This window comes from Ochotona princeps, chromosome 4, assembly GCF_030435755.1.
Source record: "Ochotona princeps isolate mOchPri1 chromosome 4, mOchPri1.hap1, whole genome shotgun sequence".
Taxonomy (NCBI): Eukaryota; Metazoa; Chordata; class Mammalia; order Lagomorpha; family Ochotonidae; genus Ochotona; species Ochotona princeps.
In genome coordinates, this window is record NC_080835.1 from 394,333 (window position 1) to 416,000 (window position 21,668).

At 67.1% G+C, this 21,668-nt stretch overlaps 3 protein-coding genes and 1 long non-coding RNA gene across 8 annotated transcripts in view; 2 read left to right on the forward strand and 2 right to left on the reverse strand.

Annotated features, from left to right (window-relative positions):
* The window catches only part of LOC131480137 (deformed epidermal autoregulatory factor 1 homolog), a 59,283-nt gene extending 53,598 nt beyond the window's left edge, over positions 1-5,685 (reverse strand). For 2 of the 3 annotated variants that reach the window (XM_058662619.1, XM_058662618.1), the window contains exons 1-7: positions 4,988-5,685; positions 3,474-3,571; positions 2,984-3,113; positions 1,752-1,916; positions 1,353-1,492; positions 1,203-1,268; positions 284-410 (exon numbers count right to left, since the gene is read on the reverse strand). In XM_058662619.1, the coding sequence (XP_058518602.1) occupies positions 284-410; positions 1,203-1,268; positions 1,353-1,492; positions 1,752-1,916; positions 2,984-3,113; positions 3,474-3,571; positions 4,988-5,279 (1,018 nt within the window). In that variant the 5' untranslated portion in view covers positions 5,280-5,685. The remainder of the gene's footprint in view (positions 1-283; positions 411-1,202; positions 1,269-1,352; positions 1,493-1,751; positions 1,917-2,983; positions 3,114-3,473; positions 3,572-4,987) is intronic. The other variant, XM_058662620.1, reaches the window with a different exon arrangement.
* A 62-nt stretch (positions 5,686-5,747) lies between these two features.
* On the forward strand, positions 5,748-8,807 carry LOC131480142 (transmembrane protein 80-like). Its single transcript, XM_058662632.1, has 5 exons — positions 5,748-5,918; positions 6,969-6,988; positions 7,579-7,672; positions 7,753-7,845; positions 8,397-8,807. The coding sequence occupies exons 1-5, from the start codon at positions 5,900-5,902 to the stop codon at positions 8,600-8,602; spliced, it is 432 nt and encodes a 143-aa protein (XP_058518615.1). The 5' UTR covers positions 5,748-5,899; the 3' UTR covers positions 8,603-8,807.
* LOC131480145 (uncharacterized) lies at positions 8,555-9,019 on the reverse strand. The gene is made up of 3 exons (XR_009245266.1): positions 8,988-9,019; positions 8,869-8,918; positions 8,555-8,661 (listed from the first exon to the last, which is right to left on the reverse strand). It is a non-coding gene; the product is annotated as an uncharacterized LOC131480145 (long non-coding RNA).
* A 1,472-nt stretch (positions 9,020-10,491) lies between these two features.
* Positions 10,492-20,572, forward strand: LOC131480134 (epidermal growth factor receptor kinase substrate 8-like protein 2). 3 transcript variants are annotated; one of them, XM_058662606.1, is made up of 22 exons: positions 10,492-10,607; positions 10,953-11,080; positions 12,715-12,838; positions 12,930-12,985; positions 13,382-13,446; positions 15,968-16,129; positions 16,255-16,404; positions 16,482-16,561; positions 16,646-16,788; positions 17,011-17,081; positions 17,163-17,289; positions 17,456-17,544; positions 17,697-17,771; positions 17,917-18,065; positions 18,327-18,456; positions 18,552-18,661; positions 19,148-19,253; positions 19,502-19,621; positions 19,709-19,781; positions 19,857-20,037; positions 20,120-20,252; positions 20,344-20,572. In XM_058662606.1, exons 3-22 carry the CDS (start codon positions 12,795-12,797, stop codon positions 20,407-20,409), a joined length of 2,130 nt encoding a protein of 709 aa, XP_058518589.1. In that variant the 5' UTR covers positions 10,492-10,607; positions 10,953-11,080; positions 12,715-12,794; the 3' UTR covers positions 20,410-20,572. The 3 variants fall into 3 exon arrangements, with proteins under 3 accessions (XP_058518589.1, XP_058518591.1, XP_058518590.1); XM_058662608.1 differs by having other exon boundaries at positions 10,493-10,607; positions 12,715-12,808; XM_058662607.1 differs by lacking the exon at positions 10,492-10,607 and having other exon boundaries at positions 10,937-11,080.
* The last annotated feature ends 1,096 nt before the right edge of the window (positions 20,573-21,668 follow it).

The window sequence follows — 21,668 nt, forward strand, 5'->3', positions numbered from 1 at the left end:
GCGGCACAGGCCCCACGCATGCCCTCACGACACCGCCTGGTTGTCCAGCAGTGAGCTGGCTACTGTGCCTGGGGCCCTACTACACCCACATGGGAGACCCGGATGGAGCTCCTGGCCCAGCTCCGGCCGCTGTGGGCGTCAGGGCAGTGATCCGCCGTCCCTGGGGAATGGACACATCCTGCAGGCCCAGGCATCGCCCATGCAACAGGTCCCAGCAGGCCAGTACCTGGGTATCAGCCCACGTGTGCCCCAGCCGCTGGGCCCTGGCGGGATGGGGACTCACAGGTGGTGGCCGCGGTGGCAGGCAGCAGTGCAATGTTCTTCGCCGGGTCCTTCTTGACTGGGGTGCTGGGCAGCTCGTGCTCCTTCTTGCGCCTCTTGTAAGGCACAAAGAGCCTGACCGGTCCGCTCTGCAGACATGGCGCAGCTGGACAATGGCGGCAGGTCCTCCTCCCGGGACCCCCGGTGCTCCTGGTCCCCATTGCTCCTCCTCCCGGGACCCCCGGTGCTCCTGGCCCCATCGCTCCTCCTCCTGAGACCCCCGGTGCTCCTGGCCCCATCGCTCCTCCTCCCGGGACCCCCGGTGCTCGTCGGCCTCCTTCGCTCCTCCTCCCGGGACCCCCGGTGCTCCTGGTCCCCATCGCTCCTCCTCCTGAGACCCCCGGTGCTCGTCGGCCTCCTTCGCTCCTCCTCCCGGGACCCCCGGTGCTCCTGGCCCCATCGCTCCTCCTCCCGGGACCCCCGGTGCTCGTCGGCCTCCTTCGCTCCTCCTCCCGGGACCCCCGGTGCTCCTGGTCCCCATCGCTCCTCCTCCCGGGACCCCCGGTGCTCCTGGCCCCCTTCGCTCCTCCTCCCGGGACCCCCAGTGCTCCTGGCCCCATCGCTCCTCCTCCTGGGACCCCCGGTGCTCGTCGGCCTCCTTCGCTCCTCCTCCCGGGACCCCCGGTGCTCCTGGTCCCCATCGCTCCACCTCTTGGGACCCCCGGTGCTCATCGGCCCCCTTCGCTCCTCCGGCCCCCATCGCTCCTCCTCCCGGGACCCCCGGTGCTCGTCGGCCTCCTTCGCTCCTCCTCCTGGGACCCCCGGTGCTCCTGGCCCCATCGCTCCTCCTCCCGGGACCCCCGGTGCTCCTGGTCCCCATCGCTCCTCCTCCTGGGACCCCCGGTGCTCCTGGCCCCATCGCTTCTCCTCCCGGGACCTACCAGGGTCAGGTCGTCGCAGCAGGCGGCACAGGTGCAGGAGGCTGCATGGGGGTTCAGGATCCCATCCTGCAATGTGAGAAACATCTTGTTGGGGCGGCCTTGCACACCTTGGGGTCCCAGGACACCCCTGCCCTGCCCGGGCGGCCTCACCTGGATGAGGCACTGCAGGGGCCTCCCCGCGTAGCGGATGCTGCGTTTCCAGTCCTTGCTGCTGGCCCGGCCGGCCATGGCCTCGAACTCGGTTGGACTGTACCAGTTCTCTCCCTGCTTGATGCAGCGGCCCCGGCCCCCTGCACACGGCCATGGTCACCAGTGCCCTGCCTCCCACCGACTGGGTCTGGCCCTTCCCTGCGGCCTCAGCCCCAGGGTGAGCCGCTGGGAGAATCCCCACCACACCCGAAGTGCAGCACCAAGCTCGACTGTGCCCACAGAACCCCTACCTTCTCACAGGGCCTTGGGGGCACTTCAGGCCCCTACTACCTCCTAATACCCCCTCCTTAGCCTAGGCCGCCCAACTGACCACAGCCCTGCCCACCAAGGCCTGCCCACCTGAGCCTAGCCTGCTCTTGTGCAGAGTCCCGCTGATGTTCCTACAGCGCACGGGCAGCTCACTGTCATACACCGATGGGTCCCAGTTGTACTTGGTGCCGGTCTTCTCCTGGCCCGCAGTGAGGGGGGCTGGAGGAGACTGGGAGCCTGGGCCAGGGGGGCAAGCTGAAGGTCAGAGGCAGTGTGGGTCGCTTGTGGAGTGCTCCGCTTGCCCACTACCCCCAACCACAGCTCAAACTCAGCACAGAAACGGGCTATGGACCTGCGAGGCGGTGCAAACCTGGGCAGGAGGGAAGCAGGGTGCCAACCTACATGGAGGAAGGGGCGGGGTGCAAACCTGGGCGGGGGGGGGAGAAGGGGCCAGAAGTGAACCTGCCACGGGGAGGAGGCGGGCGCGAACCTGTGGCAGGGGGAGGGACCGCATGCGGGTGGAGGGTGGAGCGAGAACAGGTACCTGGGGGCGGTGGGGAACGCGTACTTGGGGTAGGAATGGGGGGAGGGGGCAGAGGGAATGCATACTGAGAGCAAGATAGAGACAGGTACCTGGGGGCGGTGGGGAACGCGTACTTGGGGTAGGAATGGGGGGAGGGGGCAGAGGGAATGCATACTGAGAGCAAGATAGAGACAGGTACCTGGGGGCGGTGGGGAACGCGTACTTGGGGTAGGAATGGGGGGAGGGGGCAGAGGGAATGCATACTGAGAGCAAGATAGAGACAGGTACCTGGGGGCGGTGGGGAACGCGTACTTGGGGGTAGGAATGGGGGGAGGGGGCAGAGGGAATGCATACTGAGAGCAAGATAGAGACAGGTACCTGGGGCAGGGAGGGGCGCCAGGAGGGGACATGTGCCTGGGGTGAGGAGGGGTGCGGACTTGGGGAGAGGAGTGTACCTGGGGCGAGGGGGCACAGACTTGGGGAGAGGAGTGTACCTGGGGCAAGGGGGCACAGACTTGGGGAGAGGAGTGTACCTGGGGCGAGGGGGCACAGACTTGGGGAGAGGAGTGTACCTGGGGCGAGGGGGGCACGGACTTGGGGAGGCGCGTACCTGGGGCGAGGGGGCACAGACTCGGGGAGGCGCGTACCTGGGGCGAGGGGGCACAGACTTGGGGAGAGGAGTGTACCTGGGGCGAGGGGGCACAGACTTGGGGAGAGGAGTGTACCTGGGGCGAGGGGGCACAGACTTGGGGGGGCGCGTACCTGGGGCGAGGGGGCACGGACTTGGGGAGGCGCGTACCTGGGGCGAGGGGGGCCGCAGGGCCCTTGAGGCCCGCCGTCTCCACGATGCTGCCGTCCGTGTGCACCACAATCAGCGTAGCCTTCTCTGCATTCAGGCTGTCCCCCAGCTGCAGGGCTGTCCGGCCCGACTGCAGGGACAGGCGGGCAGTCACCTTGGGCCGGCCGGGGATGCAGCCCAGGGCCAGTGGAGGGTCCCCGAGAGCTGGCTCCAGAGGACTCGGAGCACCACCCTGTCCCTGCTGAGCAGGGGCGACCTTCTGGGGCTGGCCAGACAGGAGGAACAGATGGAGGAGAGGAGGAGAGAGGACAGGGCCCACAGTGCAACGCCCCTGCATGTGGCTGGCTGAGCCCTCCCGCTCCCCCACATACCTAAGGTCACATGGATGCCACATTCACCACGTGCCCCCTTGCTAGACTGATTCACCCCGCATGGCCAGCCCCTCTTGGTCTGTCCCGGGCTGCCCTGCTGGACCCCAGGGGCAGCTCACCAGGACGTGGCCTGAGATGGACGCCGCATTCGCCACCGACGTGGTAAACACGTTGTCTGCAGAGGTCCCCACATTGGCCACGGTCACCGTGGTCACCTCTGCAACAGGAGGAGGCCAGCTCAGGTGGGGAGCCAGGGCCACCCTGGGACCCTGAGGCCCGGCCTGGGTGGTGGAGGGCCTGCTGACATGGCCCAGTCACCACTCGGAGACTGGGTGGAGGTCCTGGCTAGGCTTCGGCCCCAGCTGCTGCGGGCAGTCTGTGGGAGCCAGGCAGGTAGAGCGTCGGCTCCTCCTCTCTGCATTCACAGCAAACGCGAGCCAAGAATAAACGAGTATTTGGAGCCTGGCACAATAGCCTGGTGACTAAATGCTTGCCTTGCGTGCACTGGGATCCTATACAGGCTCCAGTTTGTGTCCTGGCTGTTCCATCCAGCTCCCTGCCTATGGCCTGGGAAAGCAGTAGAGAACAGTACAAAGCCTTGGGACCTTGCACCCACATGGGAGATCTGGAAGAAGTTCCTGGCTCCTGGCTTTGGATCAGCACAGCACTGGCCACTTGGGGAATGAACCAGCAGAGAGATCTCTCTGTCTCTCCTCTGTAAATCTGCCTTTCCGATAGAAAAAAAATCATATATTGCAAAAAAAAAAAAAAGTGTCTAACCACATGGGGAGGTGGCCAGCCCAGGCTCTGTCCACCACTAGGCCAGCTCCAGAGACCCACATGGTGGGCTCTAGGGCTCTAGGCAGTACCTCCCGCAGTCTGTTCCCTTACCACCGCGTGGTCAGGCCCCAGCTCACGGCCACAGCCCCCGCAGTCCTACTGCGTGGTCAGGCCCCAGCTCACGGCCACAGCCCCCGCAGTCCTACTGCGTGGCCAGGCCCCAGCTCACGCCCACAGCCCCCGCAGTCCTACTGCGTGGTCAGGCCCCAGCTCACGCCCACAGCCCCTGCAGTCCCGCTGCGTGGTCAGGCCCACCCAGGGCTGCCCGTCACACCCACAGCCCCCGACCTTTGCCACACTCTGCCCTTGGCAATCCTGTCCCACCAGCAGCAGCCAGCACCACACGCCACTCAAACAGGTATGTGAGCATGTGGATGAACTGAGCCACTGCCTTGCCAGGTGGCCTCCAGTGGGCACCTGAACCTGCAAGAACTCAGCTCCCTACAGAACACCTGCAAACAGCTCACGCCGAGGCTCGCCTCAGAAAATCATGGACTAGATTCAGGGCGCCCACCAGGGTGGCACAGGGCGGCTGTCTTCTGCCAACCCTCCCTTCGCCCGCGGAACTGGGCCAGGCTCCCACCCACACCCAGCACCTGCCTGTGCTCCCGGGCCTGGGGCCAGGCGCCCCCCTTGCACGGCAGCAGTGCCAAGTGGGGAGTGCGGGACAGACACGTGCAGAAGCTTCTGGAACGGGGACGCAGCCAGGGCAGCAGGCGTCCGCGCAGGGCCGGGTCGGGGTCAGGGGTCAGGGGCTGGCGGAGGTGCGGGGCAGGTGCGCGAGCGCACTTGCCTGCGAAGGCGGCGGCGGCGGCGGCGGCCTCGTCGGGGCCGGGCAGCGCCTCCGCGCCCATGTCCATGTGCCCGGGCTCGGCCGCCATCACCGCCACGGCCGTGACCCGCCGCGTCTCGCGCTCGGCCTCCGAGTCCGCGTCCTCCTCCGAGTCCTCGTCCCTGCTCAGCACCGGCTCCTCGGCCTCGCCCCCCGCCGCGGCCGCGGCCGCCGCCGCCACAGCGGCCGCGGCCGCCACCGCCGCCGCCTCGGCCAGGCCCAGCTGCTTTGCCGCCGAGTCCGAGTCCTCCATCCGGACTCCGCCGAGCCCGCCCGAAGGCGCCGTCCGGGGCAGCCCGAAGCCCCGGGAGCCGAGCCCGAAGCCGGGCCCGAAGCCGCGGTCCGAGCCGGGCCGAGGCCGCCCGAAGCGGCCGCCGGGCGTCCGGCGGGCGGAGCCGAGTGGAGCCGAGTCGGACGGAGCCGAGCCGGGCCGAGCCGAGCCGAGCCGGCCCAGGCGCGGGCCGAAGCAGTCCGAAGTTGGAGACGAGTCGGTCCGAGAGGTGCCGAAGCTGTCCGAAGGCTTCCGAGCGCTCCGCTCCGGCTGCGAGGCCGAGCCGCGCGTCGCCCCTGGCCGCCCGGGACGTCCGGCTCCGGGACGCCCCTCCCCGGCCTCCGACGCGAGGTCCGGCCTCTCCCGCAAGGAGGGAGCCGAGTCGGCCCGAGCTCAGCCGAAGACAGCCCCCCCGCCCCCCAGTCCAAATCTCCGAACCTCGACTCCCCGCCTCTTCCGGTCCGAAAGTGGCCGAGCGCGGCCGGACGCACGAGTCGGGCCTCGGCCGGTGCTCGGACGCCGCTCCCGGTCGGCTTCCTTCGGGCGCACGAAGATGGCCGAGGCCGCGCGGGGGCTGCCGGGAGCGCGGAGGAGCCCGCAAGATGGCGGCCGCGCGGCGAGGTGAGCGGGCGGCGGCGCTCGTTCCTGAGGAGTGTTGGTCCGGCGGCCCCCGGGCACGAGCGAGGGTCCCGCGGCCGCCGGCCTGAGCACCTGCGGCCCCCGGGCAGGTGGCGGGTTGGCCCCCTGAGGCACTTTTTCTGTGTTTGAGATGTAGTGGTTCACAGTCCGGAGACCCCACTGTCCCCGGGCGTCCCCCGTGGACGGCCGAAGCCATCACCCGCTGTCCCCCGAGGGTGGCCGGAGCCCGGAGCCATCACCCGCTGTCCCCCGAGGGTGGCCGGAGCCATCACCCGCTGTCCCCCGTGGATGCAGCCACGCCCAGCTTCCAGTCGTCTCTGGGTTCCACCTGAAGCCCATGGGCTGAGGTGCCATCTGCATGGACAGATCCCACGCCCCCACGACTGTGTCCCTGAGTCCTGCAGTCAGGTGGGGCGTGCTGGTGGCCTCACTCGGGGAGGACTCTGCTCCGTGTTGGCCCCACAGCCGCCCTGCACTGGACACGGCTCGGATTGCGGCTTCGGGCTGGGCTGTGGGGAGCTGTCCCCATGCTGTACTCGCGTGTCCTGGGCAGTGTGGTCTGCGGAAGGGGGAGGTGACCGGCTGCCCCACTTGGCCATGCAGCTCCCTATTAATGCACCTGGGCAAGCGGCAGAGGAGGCCCAGGTCCAGCACCCACATGAGGGAGCGGCAGGAGGCTTCTGGCTCTGGACAGGCCCAGCCCTGGGGCAGTGTGCGAGTTGAGGGAGTGAACCAGCAAGTGGAATGTTTTCCTCCCCGCACCCCCTCCGTAACCCTGACTTCGAAATAAAAACAAACAAGTGTTTAAAAACAGCATGAGCAAAGGTCACGGGGTGAGACCTGCCCTGGGTGGGCCCCTGGTCCTGCTTGTCCAGCTTGAGTCTGGCCCAGGCATGGATAGCACTGAGCCTCATTTCCGCTCCACCATGCCCCCAGGGGACAGGGGTGGTGGGAACGTGCCAGGCTTGGGGAGGAACCAGGACTGTTCCCGTGGGCTGCGCTCCCTGCTGACCTGGGCACCGTCTTTTGCAGGACAAGGCTCTTGTGAGGTGGTATCCTGGACGTGCACCCACAGGCACCCACTGGCCAGGAAGCAGGTCACCTCACTGCCTTTTCAAGATGATGGACAGAGACCTGCTCACACTGGGTCACCCTACCAATGCGAGCGCAGGCTCAGGCTGAGGCCAGGAACCCTGTTCATGTTGGGGACAGGGGCCCAGGCTCTGGGGTCACTCAGCCAACAGCTCTTCCTGTCCTGCTGCTTTAGCACCACTGCCGCCCCTCCCCTCCTGCAGGGGTGGGAGGGTCCTGGCAGTGTCCTGAAGTGGCTTTCTCTACCCCCACCCCATGGTAGGAAGGTGCCTGCTGCCCACCCAGCCTGAACTTCCAGGAACCCACACAGCACAGACCTGAGAGCTAAACCTGGGACTGCTATGCCCACCCTGGGGGGCATGCCCAGACTGGCCCTGTGTGTGTGTGTGTGTGTACATGCCCATGTCTGTATGTGGACATGTGTCGGGGGGTGGGCACGCATGTGGATGTGTGTCTGTGTGCATGCGCATGTCTGTAAGCTGACACGTCTGTGGGGTGGACATACGTGTGTGCACATGCCTGTTTGCTGCTGGCCCTTGACCCATTGCAGCTCTCCTCCGTCCCTCTGCAAGCTCTCTTCTGCCTCAGCGGCCTGTTCTCCGTGCTCTACTTCCCAGCCACCCTGCTGCTCATCCTCTATAAGAGTGAGTCCTCTAGGAGGGGACTAGGTGGGGGGCCAGCCCGGCACCTGCTGCAGCCCTGCTGTGTATCCCCCATCCTGCAGGCCAGACCTTCAGCTACCCCTGCAGCTTCCTGCTGCTGGACTTGGGCCTGCTGTGCACCATGGGGCTGCTGGAAGTGCTACGGCTGTACCTGGGTGAGTGTTGGGGCCACCTGTCGCCAGGCCAGAGGGCGCCAGTTGGAGAAAGTGGACGGTTCTCCAGGGGCCCTGGGTCAGCGCTGGGCACGTACACCTGACCCAGCGCCCTGCCCTGTCTGTGCAGAGGGGACCCCTAACCCAGGCTCTGCCTCAGCCCTGCACACACACTGGGGAGACACGAGGCCCAGCCAGGAACCCAGCTGGTCTCTGTCCCCGGCCCTGGGCCTCCACTGGGTGCCAGAGAGTGAGCCAGTGTCCTCACTGTTCCATGAGGACCGGCTGCACGGGACCTGGTTGGTGAAGCAGGAGGGTGTGGTCCTGCCCTAGGAGGAGTCCTGTCCAGGACTGTCCTTGGTCCAGGAGTTGTAGAATCTTCTGTCTCACTTGGACTCAGGCGAACCCCAGGCCCCCTTCAAGCCACTCTGGTCCTTGCCCTCACGCAGCTACAGAGGCACTGGCCGAGGGAGTATAGTGGGCACAGGGCTGTGTGGGGCCACGGGACTGGGAGGACTAGAGGCCTGGGCCTCATGCTCACCCTTGCTCTGCAGGCACCAAAGGCAACCTGACTGAGGCCGAGGGGCCACTGGCTGCCAGCCTGGTGCTCACTGCAGGCAATGCCCTCCTCGCTGTCCACTTCCTGTTCTGGCAGACCCTGGTGCTGCGGGCAGACTCGGTCCTGGGTGCTGTGCTCCTGGCGCTGCACGGCCTGGAGGCTATCCTACAAGTACTAGTCATCGCTGGCCTCATCAGATAGCTGCCAGCTGGCCACAGCGCCCCACTCTGCTCCTCAGATGCCTGCGGCCACTGCCCCCACTCAGCCCTTGTCCATGGCTGCCGCAGCCCCACAGCCCGCTCCTGGGACACCTGCGGCCACTGCCCCCACTCAGCCCTTGTCCACGGCTGCCACAGCCCCACAGCCCGCTCCTGGGACACCTGCGGCCACTGCCCCCACTCAGCCCATGTCCACGGCTGCCGCAGCCCCACAGCCCACTCCTGGAATACCACGGCCACTGCCCCCACTCAGCCCATGTCCACGGCTGCCGCAGCCCCACAGCCCGCTCCTGGGACACCTGCGGACACTACCCCCACTCAGGCCATGTCCACGGCTGCCGCAGCCCCATATCCTGCTCCTAGGACACCTGCGGACACTGCCCCCGGCACCAGACAGGACAATCTCACTGGCCCTGCTTTTTGTCACCACAATTCCTGTTGTTCACTTTTTTAAAATAAATCTCAGCACCTCTGGTAACCCTCCTCAGCTCAGACACTGCCAGCACCCCACACCCACAGCTCCCTGACCTCAGTAAGTGGGCTTGAGCCCGCCCTGCTGCTGCCATAGACCCTTCAGGTGCCTCCCCCTGAAGGACACTGCCAGGACCCTCCCACCCTTGCAGGGGCCTCCCCACTGCCTGCGCCTGAGGCTGCAGCTGTGAGGGGGTGCCAAGTGAAAGTGCCCGCCTCAGCCACATGGGGGTGTCCCTCTCAGCCGTGTGGGGGTGTCCCCCGAGCCGTGTAGAGGTGCCCCGCCTCAGCCATGTGGGATGTCCCCCTCAGCCGTGTGGGGGTGTCCCCCTCAACCGTGTGGGGGTGTCCCCCTGAGCCGTGTAGGGGTGTCCCGCCTCAGCCATGTGGCGGTGTCCCCCTCAGCCATGTGGGGGTGTCCCCCTCAGCCATGTAGGGGTGTCCTATCTCAGCCGTGTGGGGGTGTCCCCCTCAGCCGTGTGGGGGTGCCCCACCTCAGCCGCGTGGGGGTGTCCTATGAGCCATGTGGGGGTGTCCCCCTCAGCTGTGTGGGGGTGTCCCCCTCAACCATGTGGGGGTGCCCCACCTCAGCCACGTGGGGTGTCCTATCAGCCATGTGCGGTATCCCCCTCAACCGTGTGGGTGTCCCCCTCAGCCATGTGGGATGTCCCCCTCAGCCGTGTGGGAGTGTCCCCCCAGTCTCCCTGCAGACCAGCAAGGTCTAGCTTGCAGTCAGACACTCCCATCTTTTTTTTTAAATAAATCTAAGAATTAATGTTTTATTTTTAATTTTTTTTTATTTTTGACAATTTTTACATGGATATAAGGGCACAGAGATTCAAGGGCTACAGGAAAGTGGGTAAGACTATTATTTTCACATTTTTCCCTCTGTATCTGGGGTAAAGGGGGAGATAAAGGAAGAAGCCCCACCCAGTCTCCCACCCACCCCCGATGTGGGGCATGCTTCAAGGGTCTTGCTCAAGTGGTTCTGATAGTTCGACAGTTATGAATTGCTGCCAATCTTACCATTCCAAGCATGATGACGTCGCTTCAGAATCCACTGATTGACATAGTCCACCTTATACTCTCTGTTGGACACCCCCATCTTGCTCGCAGGAGGCAGTACCCCCTCCTGGGGCAGGAGGTAGGACAGGAACATTTCCCGCATGGGCCAGCGCCCAGCTTAGCCAGGGAGGAGGCTGAGCCAGGTCCTCCCTCCTGGTGGACAGCTGGGCGCCCAGCTCCCACCTGCCAGGTCAGAGCAGGACCAGGTGTGTTCTGCGAGCTCAGCCAGAGGCCACAAACCAGGAAGCTGGTCCCCACAAGGCCACTTCCTGCCACCTGTGTCCAAGCTGGGAGGAGTCCTGCCTTCCTAGGACCTTGGCCTTGGCTAGGGCTTCCTAGAAGCACCTTGGCCTCTGTCCTCACCTTAGGCACTGACCTGGGCCTGACCTTGGCCTTTCCTCTTCCTGCTGCCCACCTGCCCAGGTCGCCTGCCTCGTGCTGGGAGAGCAGAGGTGAGCAGGAGGGAGCCCCCCTCCTCCCAGTGTCCAGCGGGGCTGAGGTCCTCCCTGCAAGAGCTCAGAGCCGCCTCTGGACCCGCACAGCACCCCGGGCCCCGGCAGGGCTGGAGGGGAGGGGGCCGGACCCTTGGACCTGGCAGACGCCCGAGGTGGGAGCCCCACCTCTGCAGGCTCCAGGGTACCCCTTCAGGGGCCCCTGCCCCGCGCAGCGTGTTGGGGACCCGCGGGGCGGGCTGAGGACCCGCGGGGCGGGCTGAGGACCCGCGGGGCGGGCTGAGGGCGGGGGCGACGCTGCGGCCCCGCCCCACGCACCCCGGTGACTCCGAACCTGTCGCTCAGGTTCCTCCTCGCCCAGTGCGGCCGCCCCACCCCGCCCGTGGACACCGAGTGCGGCGGCCAGGGCGCCACAGACAGGCCGGTGGCGCACGCGGGGCCGAGGGACGGCCGCGGACGGCCGCGGGCAGCAGGTGAGCGCTCGGCCGGGGCACGGTCTCATTTCCTCCAGGGGCGCGGGGCTCGGGCCGCCGTCTCCTCCGCTGGGCTTCAGGGCCTAAGTCGGACCCACCAGGGCCAGGCCTGTCCCATGGGTGCGGGGCAGCACCGGGGTGCAGGGACGTTTTCAAAGACGGCGGCTGTGAGTCACCTCACCAGCCACCATCCCTAGGCCAGGGAATGCCTGGGTCGGGGCTGTGGGGGAGGAGAGGGGCTGCCCTTGGAATGGCAAGGCCACTGGGCACTTCCTGGGCCTCCAGCCCCACAAGCTGTGCTAGGACCCCATGGGGTTTCTGCGGGAATCCTGAGGGCACCAGGCAGGAGCCTGTGGACAGCCAACTGTTCACTCTCCCAGGTCCTGTCTGAGCCAGGCTGGCCTGGGACATGCCCAGCCACTGGGGACGAGAAGTCGGTGGTGCCCTGAGACTGCCCCCTTGACCACCTGTGCCCCAGCCTCCGCAGGGCCTGAGCCCTCCTGGCACACCCACAGCCAGGCTGCCCTGCCCTCCCTCCTCCCAGGCAGGCGCCCAACCAGGGCCTTCCCTGGGCGGGGGAGGGGGGTACCCCATCAGTGCCCGCCCTGCTGTGACTAGGCTGACCCCTTCCCAAGGTCACCCAGCGTGGAGCTGGAATTTGAACTTGGAGCCTGTTTCTCCACCTGCCCAGCAGGCCAGAAGCCCTGGGAAGCCCTTGGCTCTGTCCTCACCTTCCACCCCCCGATCAGGCTCCCCCAGATGACAGGGGGCCAGTCTCTGGGATCCCCGCCTAGCCCTGCCGGGGGGGCTGAGGGCATAGTGTCCACAAATCTTAGGCCGTGGGCCTAGGTCTGTAAGGTGATGAGGTAGATTTGTGTATGTGTGTTTGGGTATGAGTGCAGATTTGTGTAAGTGCAGGGGTGTCTCTAAGTACAAGGGTGTGTCTGTGTGTGTCTCTCTTGGTGGACCTCTAAGTGTACCTGTGTGCAGGTCTGTGCAGGTGTGTGTCTCGGGGGTTAGGAGTAAGTTTGGGGCATTCACGTGCTCACATGGCCCCACATGCTGGCACCCTCAGTGGAGCCGCCCGGAATTTCGTTGAGCAAACACCAGCTCACCTGCTGAGGTCACTGGCATTCCGCACATACTGCACGCCCAGTGGACTCAGGAATCTGGCCAAGCCCCCAGCGCCAACCCAGATGCTGGGGACGCCCCCTCCACTGCCCCTAGGAGGCCCTCACCAGGCAGGACCCCCTGGACAGCACCCCAGGTAATGGCCAAGGATGCTGCAGGGGCGGAGCCGGGACTGCCAGCGGGCAGGGAGTAATGCTGTGGACCCCAAGCCTGAAGGTTTGTGGGGGCCAGCGGCAGGACCTATGGGACACTGGACAGCCAGAATTGGCCATCCTGCCCAGGAGCACTAGGGAAGGGCTCGAATCTTGGGCCTCATCTTCCCAAAAATACAGCCAAGGAGAGGCCAGGGCTGGGGACTGAGGCCTGGGGGGCCTGCTAGCAGGGGGCCACTCGACAGTGGCAGGGTCCTCGCCCATCCTCACCACAGGCCCCACCCAGGCTGCCCTGTGAGTCTGGCCTGCCCCAGGCTGGGAGGGATCACTGTGGTTCCTCTATCCACACAGGTGTAGGCCAGGCCCTGGACTCCTGACTCGGACAGCCTGAGGTCAGCCAACACCCCGCTGCCTGCGGGTTGTAGGACATCATGAGCCAGTCAGGGTCTGTGAGCTGCTGCCCGGGTGCCACCAAGTGAGCCACCCCCAGCCCACCACAGGGCCCGGGAGGGGGAGGGGCCCAGCTCTGTCCTTACCTGACATCTCCCTCCACCCCAACCCCACAGTGGCAGCCTGGGACGATCGGATGGAATGGCCAAAATGAGCGCCAAGGACCTGTTTGGTGAGTGGACCAAAGGGCCGTCCCACTGACCACACTCCCAGGAGGTTGCCCCTCCCCCAGCCCCAGCCGTAAGGGGAGCAGGCCTCAGGAATAATTCAGGGAGCATCAATACTACCCACGTTCCTCCCGCAACCTGATCGCAGGCAGCCACGCCGGGGCCTGAGCTGCCAGGTGTCTGGGGGAGTGCTGGCCGACTCCCCCAGCCCTGCCTCCTGCACCCCCATCCAGCCCACCACACCCCCCACTGAAAAGTAGAGGGTGGGCAGACCTGAGCTGGCGGCTGGGGAGTGGGGGTGTCGGGGGAGGCCTGGGCTGGGATGCTGACCCAACCAGCCCCTAGAAGCCCCACTGGACCAGGGCCGGGGCTCCTGGGCTAAGTGTGTTCTCCACGTCCAGAGCAGAGGAAGAAGTACTCCAACTCCACGGTGATCATGCATGAGACGTCCCAGTACCACGTGCAGGTGAGGCCCCGTGGCTGCGCCCAGCTCTCACACAGGGAGGCGGGGCTCAGCCAGTAGCCAGGGTCTGAATTCAAGGTGCGAGGGGAACAGCAGGTCTGAAGAGGGGTGCAGCTATCCAGTGGCTGTCCCAGGACATGGGTTTTCAGCAGTCTTCCCACATGGGAGCTGGGAGGTGCTGGCTCCTGCTGCTGTGCCTGGAAGGCAGGGCAGACATGGCGGGGTGTGATGCCCCATGGGTAGTCTCACCCGCCAAGCCTTGGCTTCCTGCTCTGTGAAATGGACCCAAGGCCTCTTGGTGTGGCCAGACAGGTGATGGCGCCGACACTGGGCATGGGCAGGGCATGGGGCGTCCATCTTTCCCGGCAGCTCTGGCCCTCGTGCGGGTACTCTAGCCTCGATGTGGAGGAGCCGCCCAGGAGCGCCTGGACTTTGCTCCACACTGGCTGGCTGCTCTGAGGCCTTTCCTGCCCTCCCAGGGGCCAGCAGGAGTGGAAAGTCTGTGGGGTTTTCCCTCCCCACCCTGCGGAGGAAACCCAGGCCCTGAGGGAGGGCCAATACCATGTGATCCCGAGGCCCTGCGTGTCAGCCAGAGACAGGGACCCTTCCTCCAGCAGCACCATGACAGCAGAGAGAGTTCCAGCGTGCTGGTCACTCCGTCTGCCTGCGGAGGCCGGAGAGGTCGTGCACGGGGATGCACCAGGTCTCCAGTGCAGGCAGCCCTCGGAACGGGATGGCTCCACACTGGGTGCGGCACTGTCAGAGGGATTCCCCATTCATTGTCCGCTGGGCACTGCCACGTTCCGGCCTTGTCCCCACTTCTGTCCCCTCAAAGCGTCTGCCCGTGTGCCTTGGCAGGGAGCTGCCTTGGAGGGCAGGGGACAGGACTTACATTGGTCCCCTTGAGGGGGAGCAGAGCCCAGCAGGCTGCTCAGGACAAGGTGATGCCCGGAGGCCTGCTCTGGGCCACATGGGGCCAAGTCCAAGGCAAGTTGGCATGGGGCTGGCCAGAGTGGGGCTGGCTGGAGTGGTGCTGGGCGGCATGGGGCTCCAGGCCAGCGTAGGGCTCCAGGCTGGCAGTGTGGGGCTACTGGCTGGCACGGGGCTGCTGGATGACGTGGTGCTGGCCGGTGTGGGGCTTCAGGCCAGCCTGTCATGCACATGGGCTGGCTGGTGTGCCGGGCCGGCTCTCAGTTCTGGGCTGACACTGGGTTACCGTGCTGACTCTTACTGCATCGAGGGGCAGGTTCTGGCCGGCGTTGTCTTTCGGGTGCCTGAGCCACTGGGGCCATGGGCGCTCAGGGGTGTCGGGGCATGTGGTTTTCCTTGCAGCAGGGATTCAAGTCCCAGTTGGCTTTTGTGCCTCTAAGGCCTGAGCTGCTGCCCCCTCTTGTTTTCTCAAATTATCTGTGAAGAGGAAAGAGCAGTCACGCACTCCCCGCCCACTTCCCAAGGTGCCCAACTCGGCCAAGATGGGCACCCGTTGGGGTCTTCCACATGCATGCAGGGGCCCTGTCCTGGCAGCCTCCTGGGCATCTACCAGGCACACTATCCAGCCCGGGGCTGTCCAGCCAGTGGTGCAGTGCTCACTGTGTGCTGTGTGCTCTGCGTAGCCCCCCAGACCACCTGTGGCATGGCAGCAGCTCTGTACCTGGGACCTGTGCTGGAAAAGGCCGGGGGCATGTACATCCTTAGGGTGTCCTGCTGGTCCCCCGAAGGCTGGCACCCAGGCCCCCATCAGCCACAGGTGTGACCCCAGGGCTGTCCATGTTGCTTGGCGGAACAGGCCGGAAGTCAGGATCACCCCTGTCTCCAAGGAGCTGCGGGCACTGCCACCTCCACATGTTCTGAATTGCTGGCCCCCTTGCTCAAGCTCACACCAGCTCCTGCTGGGCCCTCGCTGGCTGTGCCTGGGATGCTGCCCCTGCCCTGGCCTCTGCTACCTGGCTCTTCCCGCTGCAGGACCCCTGGCTTGAACGTGTGTGCGCTTTGCCCATGGGGTTTGTCTCAGCCAGGCTTTTGGGCTTGTCTGTCTTTCCTCTTGTGTGTGGATTTTCCTTTGGGTGAGAAATCACCAGGAATCATGAGAGCTTTCTCCTGGGCTTCCATGGTTCAGTGTCCAGGTGGGGGAGCTGGCTCTACTGGCTGCCCGTTCTGGCCCCAGGACATCCTGGTGGATATGTGGCAGGCACAGTCAACAGAGAAGGGGTGGGCCTGGCCCAGGACCCCCGCTGCTCTCCCTGGACGAGGGGACAGAGCAGCGTGCAGAGCCCAGCCCCAGGCAGCCACCGTGCAGTTCCAGGGCTATGGAGAGACACTGCAGGCCAAGCTCACCAGGAGTCTAGTGTGGGGCCAGGGATGCGGTGCAGGCTGTGGCCATTGGGACATGGTCCATCCCGGCCTGGCCTCAGGTCACCCAGTGGCCATAAGGCAGAATGGACACCCCCATCGCATGCCTGAGGAGGGGAGTTCTGCACAGGAAGGGCTCAGCCCCCCGGTGACCACCCTCCCCTCCCCCACCCAGCACCTGGCCACGTTCATCATGGACAAGAGCGAGGCCATCACCACGGTGGAGGACGCCATCCGCAAGCTGGTGCAGCTGAGCTCCAAGGAAAAGATCTGGACACAGGAGATGTTGCTGCAGGTGGACGACCGGTGCGTGCGGCTCCTGGACATCGAGTCCCAGGTACCGTGCTCCACGGTGGGATGGAGTGGGGAAGGCTTCGGACCCCTGGTGTGCGAGCCTTGGGTCCTTGGCACGTGAGCCTGGGGCTGAGGGTCCCTGGCGTGTGAGCCCTCCCCCGACCACAGGAGGAGCTGGAGAACTTCCCGCTGCCCACGGTGCAGCTGAGCCAGACGGTGCTGAACCAGCTGCGGTACCAGTCCGTGCTGCTGCTGGTGTGCCAGGATTCGGAGCAGCACAAGCCCGACGTCCACTTCTTCCACTGCGACGAGGTGGAGGTGAGGTGGGGCGGGACGAGGCGGCCCCCACCCCCCGCATGCTCCCCGCGTCCCAGGCTGACCACCCGTGCTCGCAGGCGGAGCTCATCCACGAGGACATCGAGAGCGCACTGGCCGACTGCCGGCAGGGCAAGAAGACGCGGCCGCAGACGCTCAAGTAGGGGGCACGCAGGGGGCGCGCGGGCACCGACCCTCCCGCCGCAGCTTCAGCCCTGCTCAGCGCGGCCTCCTCTCCCGCCAGGGGCCACCAGGAGAAGATCCGGCAGCGACAGTCCATCCTGCCGCCCCCTCAAGGCCCGGCCCCCATCCCTTTCCAGCGCTTCAGCGGCGACTCCCCCCAGGCCCGGAACCGCGTGGGGCCCTGGCTGCGCCCGGGAGAGCCAGGTGGGCTGTGGGGAAGGCGTGTGGGGGCAGGTGGGGGGGCAGGCACATGGGGGGGCAGGTGTGGGGGGCAGGTGTGTGTGGGGGCAGCGCGTGGGGCAGGTGTGGGGGGCTGGTGCGTGGGGGGCAGGTGAGTGTGGGGCAGCGCGTGGGGGGCAGGAGGTACGTGGGGGGCAGCGCGGCGCCCTGGCGAGTCCGGGTCAGCAGCTGCTCTGTCCCCAGCAGGCTTCCGCCACCAGGAGTCACCGGAGGAGGAGCCGCGGGCAGTGCTGGCCCAGAAGATCGAGAAGGAGACGGTGGGTGCCCGACCTGCGCTGCCCCTGGCCGAGGGGCTGTCCGTGCTCCTCGCGGAGACTGACCCTGCCCTCCCGTCGCAGCAAATCCTGAACTGCGCCCTGGACGACATTGAGTGGTTCGTGGCGAGGCTGCAGAAGGCGGCGGAGGCCTTCAAGCAGCTGAACCAGCGCAAGAAGGGGAAGAAGAAGGGGCGGCGTGGGCCGGCAGGTGGGCGGGGCGTGGGGCTGGTGGGCGGGGCGTGGGGCTGGTGGGCAGGGCGTGGGTCAGGTGGGCGGGGCGTGGGGCAGATGGGAGGGGAGTGGCAGGTGGGAGGGTGGCTTGTTGGAGGCCCTCGAGTTGGCACCTCAGGGGTACTCACCAATCCCCCACGCAGAGGGCGTCCTCACGCTGCGGGCACGGCCTCCGTCAGAGACTGAGTTTGTCGATTGCTTCCAAAAGACCAAGCTGGCCATCAACCTGCTGGTGAGGGCTGCGCCCCGCAGGCCCCGCCCCGTCCCCGCCCCTCCGTCTGCCCCGCCCCGGCCGTGCCCTCAGCCCCGCCCCAGCCTTTGCCCCAGGCCCCGCCCCCAGCGGCCCCGCCCCTCAGCCGACGCCGCCCCCTCACCTGTCCCCAGGCCAAGCTGCAGAAGCACATCCAGAACCCAAGCGCTGCGGAGCTTGTGCACTTCCTGTTCGGCCCTCTGGACCTGGTGCGGGGCGGGGCTTCAGGGCAGGGTGGGGTTGCGGGGCGGGGCTTCGTGGTGGTGCGGGGCTTCAGGCTGGGGCGGGACTCTGCTCCAGTGGGCGGGGCTCCAGGGCTGGGCCCGCTCACCCCTCCCCCACCACCGAGTGCAGATCGTGAGCACCTGCGGGGGACCCGACATCGCCCGCAGCGTCTCCAGCCCCCTGCTGTCCCGCGAGGCCGTGGGCTTCCTGCGCGGCCACCTGGTGCCCAAGGAGATGGCGCTGTGGGAGTCCCTGGGGGAGACATGGACACGGCCGCGGTATGGGGGGTGGAGAGGGGTGTAGGAGGGCCGCTTAGGGAGCTGGGGGTCCTGGGGGTCCTGGAGGGCCGCTTAGGGAGCTGGGGGTCCTGGGGGTGACAGGGGTCCTGGGGGTGACAAGGGTCCAGGAGGGCTGCTTAGGGAGCTGAGGGTCCTGGGGGTGACAGGGGTCCGGGAGGGCTGCATATAGGGTGAGGGAGCTGGGGTGCTGGGTGGGGGACGGGGACCACAGCTGAACCCTGACTTTCCTTTTCGTCTCAGTGCCGAGTGGCCGCGGGAGCCGCAGGTGCCCCCCTACGTGCCCAGGTTCCACAGCGGCTGGGAGCCCCCCCTGGACGTGCTGCAGGAGGCGCCCTGGGAGGTGGAGGGACTGGGCCCTCCCGCGGACGAGGTCAGACCTGCTGTGGCTGGGACACTGCCCTGCGCCCGCTGCCCCTGTCCCGAGTCCTCGCGGGGCAAGCTCCCACGCTCCCCCTCTGCCCACAGCTGGCCCCCGGGAACCGGCTGTCCTTCCGAAACTCCGTGAAGCCCCCCGTGGCCCCTGAGAGCACACCCCCCGGTGACACCCTGCCCCCGGGCCCCACACAGGGTCAGAGGTAAGCCGCCTGGCAGGGACCCTCACTCTCCTGTGGGTACCTGCCACCAGGTGAGGGTGGGTGGCTATGGAAGCCGCTTGGAGAGGCAGCTCCCCACACCCTGCCCTGCTTGGGCTGTGGTCGGGTCACCCGGGCAGGTGGCCCTCCCTGAGGGATGGCTTACAGAGCTGACGGCCCTGGGGTCCAGAGCAGGGTCTGGCATCCCCACGGGGTGCAGGTCCTAGCTGCGGGGCCAGGCAGGGCAGAGCCCTCCGTGGTGCAGGCCCCTGCCGCGCCTGCGCGGGCCGCCCCGCCCGCCTCAGCCCCTGCACCTGCACCGGCCCGCGCCCCACCTCCCGCCGGCGCTCTGGGGCCGGCACAGTTCCCATTCCCCAGCCGGCGCCGAGCTGGCCTCGCTCCGCTGTGACCGGGGCGCGGTGCCGCACACGCAGCCTGCAGCCGGGGAGTCGGTGCTGCCCCAGGCTGAGTGCCTCGTGTCCCACGCAGGGGCTACCCGGGCGCCCCGGCCATGGCCAGGTACGTCCGCGTCCTCTACGACTTCACGGCGCGGAACGCCAACGAGCTGTCGGTGCTCCGGGGCGAGGTCCTGGAGGTGAGGCGGTGCGGGGGAGGGACTGCGGGGCCGGGCGGGCTCCTGGAGACGCGGGGCAGCAGGGGGGCTTCGCAATCACACCTCTGTCCCACATCCCCACTCCTGCGCTGCAGCCCGGCTGGGCGGTCGCTGTTGCCAACGGGGACCTGGAGCCCCCTCGCCCTGCGGGGCCGAGGGCCTCACCACCGCCGAAGGCCCCGCAGAAGCCGTTTGGGCTGCGGGCGCGGGCTCACGTGGGTCACCCGCAGGTGCTGGAGGATGGCCGGCAGTGGTGGAAGCTCCGCAGCCGCAGCGGCCAGGCCGGCTACGTGCCCTGCAACATCTTGGATGAGGCCCGGCCCGAGGACGCCGTTGGCCCGCCTGAGCAGGTGGGCGGCTGAGCCCCCAGCGCCGTGCAGGGGGTCCCCCGGGGTGGTCGCCGCAGCCTGACCACAGCTCACCCCGTCCGCCCGCAGGCCGGTCAGAAATACTGGGGCCCCACTAGTCCGACGCACAAGCTGCCCCCCAGCTTTGCAGGCGACAAAGACGGTGAGAGGCCACGAGGCGGGAGGGCGGGCGGGCGGGCGGGCGGACGGGCGCGGCGGCTGACCCCGCTGCCCGCAGAGCTCATCCAACACATGGACGAGGTCAACGACGAGCTGGCCCGCAAGATCAGCAACATCCGCGCGCAGCCGCAGCGCCACGTGCGCGTGGAGCGCAGCCCAGCCGTGAGCGCGCCGCTCTCCTTCGACTCCGGCCCCGACCAGGTCCGTGCCTGGCTGGAAGCAAAGGCCTTCAGCGCCCGGTGAGCGGCCCGGGGCGCGGGCGGCAGGCGGAGGCTGCGGCGGGGCCGCCCTGCTCCCGCGCTCACACCTGGCCGCCCGCAGCGTCGTCGAGCACCTGGGCATCCTGACCGGCCCGCAGCTCTTCTCGCTCAACAAGGACGAGCTGAGGAAGGTGTGCGGGGAGGAGGGCGCGCGCGTGTACAGCCAGCTCTCGGTGCAGAAGGCCGTGCTGGAGGTGAGCACCCACCCCACGCCCCGCGCCCCCCGCCCCCCGGGGCCCTGACGCGGGGGCCCCCACGCCCAGAACACCGCTGTGTCATCCGCAGAAGCAGCAGAGCGGGTCGGAGCTGGAGGAGCTCATGAGCAGGTTCCAGAGGCGCGGGGACCCCTAGAGCCAGCACGCACCTGCGGGGCTGCCTGTGCCGGGCGCAGACGGGGGCAGCGCAGGGTGGGACCCCGCACCCCTGCCCCTCTTCCTGCCCCAGCCCACCCCCGGTTGACCTCGGCCGAAGCTGCTGCAGCAGAGGGAGTGGCACCTCACTGCAGGCCACCGGCCCCAGGAGCGGGCCCTGCCTGCCTCTCCCTTGTCCATCCCGCTCCGAGCCACCCCTTCATCCCCCAGGGGGCAGCCTGGACAGGGGCTTGGAGACAGGCCTTCAAGGAGCAGGATGGAGTGGACACGAGGGGGGCCACCCACACCCACCCCGCAGACCCTGGTGTCAAGCTTCAGGCCTGTGCAGTCCTGCCTGTGGCCTCCCCTTCTCCATCCCTTCCCATCATTAAACCTAGTCTCCCAGCAGCCACGTGTCTGTCTCCCATGGGGGTGCGAGTCGGGCGGGAAGGGTGGGAGGGGGCTGAGTCCAGCCTCCCCAGCCTGAACTCCAATCTGAACACTAACCCTTCATAACCCTAGCCCCAACCCCAACCTCATCCTGCCCTCCGTGGAGGTGGCTGTTAGCGCCCTCTGCTGACCCTCTGCAAGCTGCGGCGGGCATCCCGCATTCAGGTGGGGTGGCCAGCACTCCACCTATCCAGGGTCGGTCCAGCACCCCTGCCTCTGCTGGCGCAAAACCTCCAGCTGCTTCCCCGGCCAGTGCTCCCGAGCCCTGTCACCACTTTGCAGATGGCGGACAGCCAGACGTCGGTCCTTGGTGTTGCTGCCTGGCTCCGCTCACCTCAGTCCCTCTCAGAGCAGTGTCCATCCAGGCCTCCCTGGCCAGGTGTAGGGGCTGCCACAGCGTCCGCCGCAGGTGGGGCACACAGGGCCTGTAGCTCCTTGGCCTGTGGCCACCTGCCAGAGGCCCCAGGGTGACTGTCCTCAGCCGCTCACTACCAGAAGGCCCACCCTGGGGCCTGGGGGAGGGCATTGTCCACTCGAGGTTTGAGCTGTTGGCCCCAGAGCTCGGGGCAGGGTGTGGAGGAGTGGTGGTGGCCGGAGCTGGACAAGGCCTCTCTGTGCTGGGAATAAGTATGTCTTTGTGGCTGTCATTGGCTGGCCCTTGGCTGCCCGCACCCACACAGGTCTGGCCGCTGCAGGGAGTGGGGCATGGTCTTAGGTGGTGTAGCTAGCCAAGCGGTGGACAGGGGTGAGGGGAGGGAACATGGTGGCTGGGCGTCCTTGGGCATCCTGGGAAAAAGTGGCCTATGCACT

Excerpts from the sequence above, each read along its gene's own strand:
- LOC131480142 (XM_058662632.1), top strand. Across the intron at positions 6,989-7,578 it reads GACAAGGCTCTTGTGAGGTG|CTCTCCTCCGTCCCTCTGCA; the intron begins GTATCCTGGACG and ends GACCCATTGCAG. Across the intron at positions 7,846-8,396 it reads AGTGCTACGGCTGTACCTGG|GCACCAAAGGCAACCTGACT; the intron begins GTGAGTGTTGGG and ends CTTGCTCTGCAG.
- LOC131480134 (XM_058662606.1), top strand. The coding sequence starts at position 12,795 with ATGAGCCAGTCAGGGTCTGTGAGCTGCTGCCCGGGTGCCACCAA. Across the intron at positions 13,447-15,967 it reads CGTCCCAGTACCACGTGCAG|CACCTGGCCACGTTCATCAT; the intron begins GTGAGGCCCCGT and ends TCCCCCACCCAG. Across the intron at positions 17,545-17,696 it reads AGCTGGCCATCAACCTGCTG|GCCAAGCTGCAGAAGCACAT; the intron begins GTGAGGGCTGCG and ends ACCTGTCCCCAG.